This window comes from Microtus ochrogaster, chromosome 19, assembly GCF_000317375.1.
Source record: "Microtus ochrogaster isolate Prairie Vole_2 chromosome 19, MicOch1.0, whole genome shotgun sequence".
NCBI lineage: Eukaryota > Metazoa > Chordata > Mammalia > Rodentia > Cricetidae > Microtus > Microtus ochrogaster.
Window position 1 is genome coordinate 5,490,802 of NC_022021.1, and position 7,749 is coordinate 5,498,550.

Sequence of the window (7,749 nt, forward strand, 5' to 3'; positions counted from 1 at the left end):
GGGCAGGGGCTGGGGCAGTGGTGGGAAAAGGCCAGGAGCTAGGACAGGAGTTTGGGCAGGGGCTGGGGCAGGGACTGGAGCAGGGGCAGAGGCAGGGTAGGTGCTGTAGCTGGTACAGGGGCTGGGGCAGAGGCTGGGGCAGGGGCTGGGGCAGGGGCTGAGGCAGGGTAAGGGCTGTGGCTGGGGCAGGGGCTGGGGCAGAGGCTGGGGCAAGGGCTGGGGCAGGGGCTGGGGCAAGGGCAGGGGCTGGGGCAGGGGCTGGGGTAGAGATGAGGCTGGAGCAGATGCTGGGTCTGGGACAGGGGCCGTGGTTGTGGTAGGAGCAGGGACTTCTGGGGCTTCAGTTTCCGTGTTGAAGAGAAGCGTTGCCAGGGGCCATGCACTTGGAGTGCTTGTGTGAAGATAAAGACCAGAGGGTCTGAGTGCAAACCTGCAGGGGCACCCTGTGAGAAACTGGGGTGCGGAAGACGGACAGAGAACACGTGGGAGTGGTATCCCAGGAGCCGAGAAGGAAAGAGAATGAGTAGAAGGGAGCTGCAGGATTGGCCCTTCGTGTGTGTGTGTGCGCGTGCGTGCGTGTGTGCGTGCGCGTGCGTGCGTGTGCGTGCGTGTGAGTGTGTGTGTAACCAGGATCTCACCCACATTAGGCAAGCTCTGTGCCACTGAACCATATTAGGTTGTTTTTTTGTTTTTGTTGTTGTTGTTTTCAATTTGGCCACTGGAAAAGCAGTTCTAAGGGCCTGAGAAGGAATAGTTAGCGCCTGTGATGGAGGTGGGGAGTATGGTTTAAAAGAGACACAGAAAAGTCAAGGGAAGGAAGGGAAGACCTACCAGCTCTTTGGGTCACAATGGACTGAGGCCAGAGAAGTGACTGAACTAGAAAAGATGAAGACCCTAGGGCCAAGACAGAGAATCTGCAGAGCAGGACAGACTGGCGCATGACGTACAAGTGACAGAATCATGAGATAGGCTGAGAGCTTATTGGAGAGGACAATGGCTGAGGGCATCTGAACCAGGCTGGACCCTAGAGCAGCTATGTGGTCCCAAATACAGCAGAGGCCGGCAATGGCTGAATCCTGGGTTCCGGAGCCCTACTGAGGGTGACTCTATCAGGTTCTCGCATCTCTGGAACAGGTCTGACCTCTAGGGTGCCCTTCAGGGAAGGTTAAAGGAGTGATGAAGATGGGCCTTTAAAGGAAGGCTTCTCCCCTCTGAATCTTAAAGCACATATAGGAACCACCTACTTGAAAAAAGAAGTCATTTTAAAATGAGTTTTTCCCAGTTAGAGTCAGAACCATTAGCATCATGAACCTAATGGCTGAGGAAGAAACACGCCTGGCCAGGTCATACTGAGTTTCCTGGCACAGGGGCAGATACACACTCAGGGGTCCATGGCTTTGGAAGGAAAGGGCCTTACTCTCTGAAGGAGGCCTTAGTGACTCTTGGGAAGGGGAGTTCTATGACGTCATTGGGTTATGGAGATGGGGCGTCTGTGTGTAGCAGCGTTCTCAGTATTGCCCTGGGGAGTGCGAAGTGCCAAGCCCTCTGCAGCCAGCCTTCCAGGCAGAACACCTTCTGCACTCTTGGGGCTGAGTGGTCAGCCCTGTAGGGACAAGGGATAGTCAAACTCACTCAGTCGTGGGGGAGGAAGTCCAAGAAGAACAAGACTTCATCCAGAAGTGACCTCTCAGCTGTATTTAGCCTAAACTACACCACTAACTCCATATAAAACTGCCCTGCCTTCTCTCCAGCTCCAAGCCTACAGAATCGCCGCTACCCCTCCATGGCGAGGATTCACTCCATGACCATAGAGGCCCCCATCACAAAGGTAAGTGACAGCTGCCACCTCCACTGCTCAGTCAGTGCTCAGACCTGGGCTGTACTCTAGAGCTATAGTCTCCTGAGAGTAGAGCCGATGATCTAGCGGGAAAGCCAGGTATTAACCAAACACACAATAAGTGTGCTTACACAATATAATCCGTGCTGTAAGAGCTCTGTGAGGGACGTCAGAGTCGGTCTAGGCTGAGGGAAGTCGTATGTGAAGCAAAACTTAGGCCTGCGAGTCACATTGGTCAAAGGAAGACTCTTGGGGCAAGAACAGCAAGGACCAGCATGGAGATGGTCCATCACTGAAGGTGCACAGAGAAGGTCCCCCAGAGCTGAGCAGAAGCCACAGAGGCTGGGATGTGGCCAGCAGAGGTGAGACAATTATGGCAGGGCTATGGTGACTCTGTTCGTTCTGGTCACTTGGACCAAAAATAGATGGTTTGTCTTTTATGTGTAGTAAAAACCTTAGAAGGGGTTTCAATGGACGTAGCATGGTCAGGTCCACATGTCCCTGTGAAGAGTTCAGCCACCACACTAAGAATGGGTAAGGTATAGCAAAAGTACAAGAGAAGAGGTCATTTGGGCCTTCTCTGGGATTCCAGGAAGGAGATGGTAGTGGTAGTTTAGCTAGCATCGAGGGAGTAGAGTTGGGGAAAAAGAAACAGATCAGAAAACGTCTAGGAGGGCTGAGGAATAGGGGAGACGTGTCAGACCAGACAGAGCAGTCCTTAGGTAGGAGACACTTGCCTTCAGGCCAGGAGAATAGTTGTCTCTCACAGTGTTACCATTTGCTTGGTTTGTGGGAAGGGGCTAAGGCTGGGCTCTGATTTTAGGCACAGGAGTTATTGTAGTAGGTGAGTCTGGAAGGCTTTTGAGGCTCTCCCAGTCTGGGTGGGACCTAGAAGGTAAACGTGAAAATCTTCTTATGGATTGTGTGCCCTGAGTCATGGAGGTGAAAGATCGTTTCTGGACCGGCCAGACAGTGGGAGAGCCAGACCTGTGCCTTGGGAACTCCAACCCATGGAAAATTGTCAGCAAGGGATCCTGGGAAGCAGGGTACTGAGTTGGGATGCCATGTGCCAGTGTAGGCTGCAGAGTGCACTTCACAGAGAGGGGCGGAGTGGGTCTGCTCTCTGAGCTAGGCGTATGGTCACTGACTTCTGAATACATCTGACTTATGAGAATTAGTATGTTAATATCCTCAATTTATTCTTTCTCTTTTTGCTTTCTTAGGTTATAAATATAATCAATGCAGCTCAAGAAAACAGCCCGGTTACAGTAGCAGAAGCCTTGGATAGAGTTCTAGAAATTTTACGGACCACAGAACTGTACTCCCCTCAGCTGGGAACCAAAGATGAAGACCCTCACACCAGTGATCTTGTCGGAGGCCTGATGACTGTAAGTGCTGAGGAAAACCCAGAAATGCAGAGTGTTGGTCAAATACCCTAGAGTAGCCCCAGGGCACTGTGGTTTCAGGGAGCAGAAGCACCTCATGTAGAGGTGAGGCAGCTTGTTAATTTCTTTACAGTCATGTCCAAGATGCTTGTCTGTCCACCAGATGACTAACCACAGCCGTGGAAAGAAACTTGAGACAACCTGTTAGAGCAGAAAACAGGCAGGTGACTGAAGGCTAAACATACCAGAGAGGGGCTATCTGGCTCCTGCTTCTTGTTCTTCTCTGTCTGAATCAGAGGACTGTGGTTGAAGGTTAGACCTGCATTTCCTTGGGCATCAGACTGTAACTATACACTTACCCTCTCAAATCTGTGGGTTCTGTATCTTGTGAATTCAACCAACCCAACTGGAGAGGGGGAAGAACACAAACATGAGTGAGAGATTCAAGAGGTAGACATGGCGCGCGCGCGCACACACACACACACACACACACACACACCCCTGTTATCCCAGCAACCCAAGAAGCCAAGGCAGGATTGCAGATTTGAAGCCAGACTGAAATACACAGTAAGACTGTGGAAGAGAGGGAGGGAGGAAGGAGGGGTACATTTATAGGAACATGTATATACGTTTGCACTGTTGGATAGTATAAACAAGATTTTACACAGAACATTGTACATTTATTGTATACAGTTATGGGTCTTATAGAAGATACGCTCCCCTGGGTTTACTAAGACAGGCATGGTCCTGCAGATCAGGCCCTGTGGGGACTACAAGGAATGACTGTTTAATGAAAGAGCTTGTACCTTTCTAGTGTTTCCAGTGACAGAATCCTGTCTTTCAAGATGCTACAGCCAAGTTCCATTTTATTTTTGTGTTGGTTTTTCAAGAGAGGGTCTCTCTGTGCAGCATCCCTGGCTGTCTTGGAAATCGCTCTGTAGACCAGGCCTTGAACTCACAGAGATCTGGAATTAAAGGCATGCCAGCCCTGCCTGGCTCAAATTCCATTTCTAATCCTACAAAAACAGAATAGTGCTTTCTGAGCTCAAAACAGGGAGGCAGGAGAACTGTGCCTGCCAGTAACCTAAGACATACTAGCTGTGGACCCACTGGCTAAGGTCTACCTCGCCCCATTGTTGTGCTCTTTCTGACTTTTAACATCATATTTCCATCACTGAAGGAGAAAAACCACCATGCTCCTTTCCCAGAAGCCGAGGGGAGGACTCTCTAGGAAAGAAACATGACCCTGAGTTATCCTGGGCTCTGCCGATTCCTTTTTCTAGCCAGCCTCGAAAAACTGGGTTGCTGGCTGCCCAGCCCATCCTCACCCATCCTTTGGGCAGACTTCTGTTCTTTCTGGTCTCCAGGCTGGTACTGGCTGACCCCTTCCAATGCAGCATTAGTTTCAGTCATGATAAGGGACAGTCCCTTTGGGGCTACAACCAAAGGACTCTGCGTCCGAGAACAAGCTGCCCCCATCCTGCTACTTTGTGTCATTTTGTGCTTTCTATCCAGATAATGCTGAAAGGAGCCAGTGTGAGACTCCACCTCATTTGCATGAGACTTAGGGAAGTGGAGAAAAACAAGAGATGCACATTTGCTGCAGAGGCGGAACAATTGTGGCTGCGGTGTTTTTATCTGCTCATCTGTTGCTGAATATTAAGATTTCTGCACCACGATCCAAAGCGGGACTTCAAGGGAATCCTGCATTAATTAATGCTACTTTAAACTTTAGCACTTATTTTTCTAGGGATAGCAAGCAATTCCAAACAACTTTTGCAGGAAGATCTAAATAACGAGGGCTTTAGGCACAGAAGCAGAGGCAGAGAAAGATTCAAGAGCATCCAGGGACTGGTTCAACCTCAAGTGCCAGCAAATGTCAGGGCACGGAAATCATGTCCCTTGTTCCTCTCATAGTCATGTTGTGGTCATGACCAGGACAAAAGCAGCTTAAAAGGAAGTATTTCTGCCTTTAGCTTCACAAGTGTCAGTCCACCATGGTGTGCAGGAAGTAGAGTGAGCCGTGAAGGGGGCCAGGGTAAGACAGAGTCCCTGGGGACCTAGTGACTTGCCTCCTCCTCCCTACAGCCAGCCCCACTTTGCACAATTCTGCCATCTCACAACAGTTTCTATCGTTCCCATTCAAATTTCGAATCTGTCAATGGACTGAACCACCTCTCAGGTCAGAGCCCTCGGCTCTACTTAGCTCCAGAAAGCCCTCAAAGCCACATACACAGCCGTGGTTTACTAATAGCCCATAGCTCTCGATCCCCTCAAGTTGATGGTCAAGATCACCGATCCCACTCTTCAAAACCTCAGCTCCAGAAACACGACTCTCAAGGACTAGCACAATGCCCATGCTGTACAGCAGAAAATGTAGTTAGAAAAAAAGGCCCAGTGTTTAAAAAGACTTTCCAAGGCTTCCCCTCAAACATGGCTCTTGGTCTTTTCACGATGTATACTCAAGGACATAAAATGTCTCGGTGCAGATTAAGGGACTTTAGACATGTCAAAATCACACATATCCAAAACAAGATCACTTCTGCAACTCTGTTTGTGAGGCTTCACAATGCCAGGAGAGAACGTGGCCATGAGAGCTGAGCCAGCTCACAGCTCAGATGTGAGTACTGCTGGCACTCATGACTGACTGCCTGCCCCTACCCCTCACTCCCTGGTACTAGTACTATGGAAGATAGACTATCCCGTTCCTTAGCCACTGCTGCAATTTCATTTTGAGCTCTGCCTTGACCTAGACTTCAGCCTGGGCTAGTCAGGATTCAGCCTCCGGCTAAGGAACAAGTTTAAGAGAATGGCGATGGGCATGAAGGGTGCATCTAACAGCATCTCTCTTCCAGGATGGCTTGAGAAGACTGTCGGGGAATGAGTATGTGTTCACAAAGAGTAAGTGTTCCTGTGTCACTGCCTACTGATAACCCGGCTTCAGCCTGTGCCACCTCCAGGGTTGTGACGATTCCATCACCTTGGTGTTGCTCCCAATGGCTCTCACGAGTTTATTTTTCTCTATGGTCTATCTACGTTTAGAGCAAGGCCTCCTGGTTAAAATGATTTCTCAGAGCATTGCTAGATAACGGAGGCCATTCATTCTCCGTGTATTGAAATGGGCCTTACAGTTATTTTTCTGTTTATGGCTTTGATATTTCATAATGTGAGAAGAGCCCTGGTGTTAAGATCTCCCTATCAATGGAAGCTGGGGATTTTGTTCCTAGTGGCAACACTAAAGTTGATGAGATGCCAAGGACCCTGGAGAGCCCGCACTTAACTTGCCCCCTCCACCCCTGTGTCTGCTCAGATGTGCACCAGAGTCACAGTCACCTTGCCATGCCCATCACCATCAACGATGTCCCCCCTAGTATTGCCCAGTTACTTGATAATGAGGAAAGCTGGGACTTCAATATCTTTGAATTGGAAGCCGTTACACATAAAAGGTATGTGGCATCTCTGGTGGAAGGCCGGGAGGGAGGGAGGGAGGGAGGGACAGACAGCCATGTTCAAGGTCTTCGTATCTAGAAACTTAGACGGAATTACGTGTCCCGAACGTGCTCTTGTATGGATAGGCTGTATCTTTGTTAAGGGACAGGACATGTATTTCCTCACAACTACTTGCTTTGTGCCCATGAGCTGGGAGTTCAAAGTTTTCTCAACCCTCTCTCTACCCTGTAAAAATGGATTGGAAGTCAGGTTCAGTTATACACACGAGCAGTTTGAGAGACAGAGGCAAGAGGCTTATTTGAGCTCAGGGATTCAAAACTAGCCTCGGCAACAAAAATTTACAATCATATTTTCTCTCTCCCTCCCCTCCCACCCACCCACACATCCCGACATACTGGGGATTCTCTTTGAGCCCGTCCTGACAGCAGGGAGAGGAGAAGACATTTCTTCCTGGGATGTTGGTCTGTGGAATATGACTATAGAGTAACATAATTCTAAGCGAGGTTGCTGAAGCCATTCAAACCATTCCTTTAGCCCCCAGGCGCTTCTTCAGGGCATAAAGCCTATGCAGGGTCCTGTGGAAGTAGAGCTGAAAAAAGGGGCCCATGGAGGTTTTGTGACTTACAGATAATCTTAAAAAAATACCTGTATTGACTTGCACGACGCACCTGGGTGCAAGGAAGGGGTTGGCAAAGCAATGCCAATGTTTGTGTGCCCCAAGCATGCCGAGCGATCGCACACAAATCCCTTTGTTCACTAATGTCATGAAAGGAAGATCTTTCTGGGCCACTGAACTCAATGAACCGGTGTTTGTTTCCTGTTTGCAGGCCATTGGTGTACCTGGGCTTAAAGGTCTTCTCTCGGTTTGGAGTATGTGAATTTTTAAACTGTACTGAAACCACTCTTCGGGCCTGGCTGCAAGTGATTGAAGCCAACTACCACTCCTCCAACGCCTACCACAATTCCACCCACGCCGCCGACGTCCTCCACGCCACAGCTTTCTTCCTTGGAAAGGAAAGAGTGAAGGTACACTCCAGACACCACAGTCTAGCTGTCTGCTGGGGTGGACTCCAGACA

At 49.5% G+C, this 7,749-nt stretch overlaps 1 protein-coding gene across 3 annotated transcripts in view; it reads left to right on the forward strand.

The window, feature by feature from the left end:
• Window positions 1–7,749, forward strand: part of Pde8b (phosphodiesterase 8B) — a 224,804-nt gene that overhangs the window by 198,712 nt on the left and 18,343 nt on the right. For all 3 annotated transcript variants that reach the window (XM_013349685.2, XM_005356471.2, XM_026783678.1), the window contains 5 exons: window positions 1,752–1,828; window positions 3,061–3,225; window positions 6,078–6,123; window positions 6,533–6,668; window positions 7,500–7,698. In XM_013349685.2, the coding sequence (XP_013205139.1) occupies window positions 1,752–1,828; window positions 3,061–3,225; window positions 6,078–6,123; window positions 6,533–6,668; window positions 7,500–7,698 (623 nt within the window). The remainder of the gene's footprint in view (window positions 1–1,751; window positions 1,829–3,060; window positions 3,226–6,077; window positions 6,124–6,532; window positions 6,669–7,499; window positions 7,699–7,749) is intronic.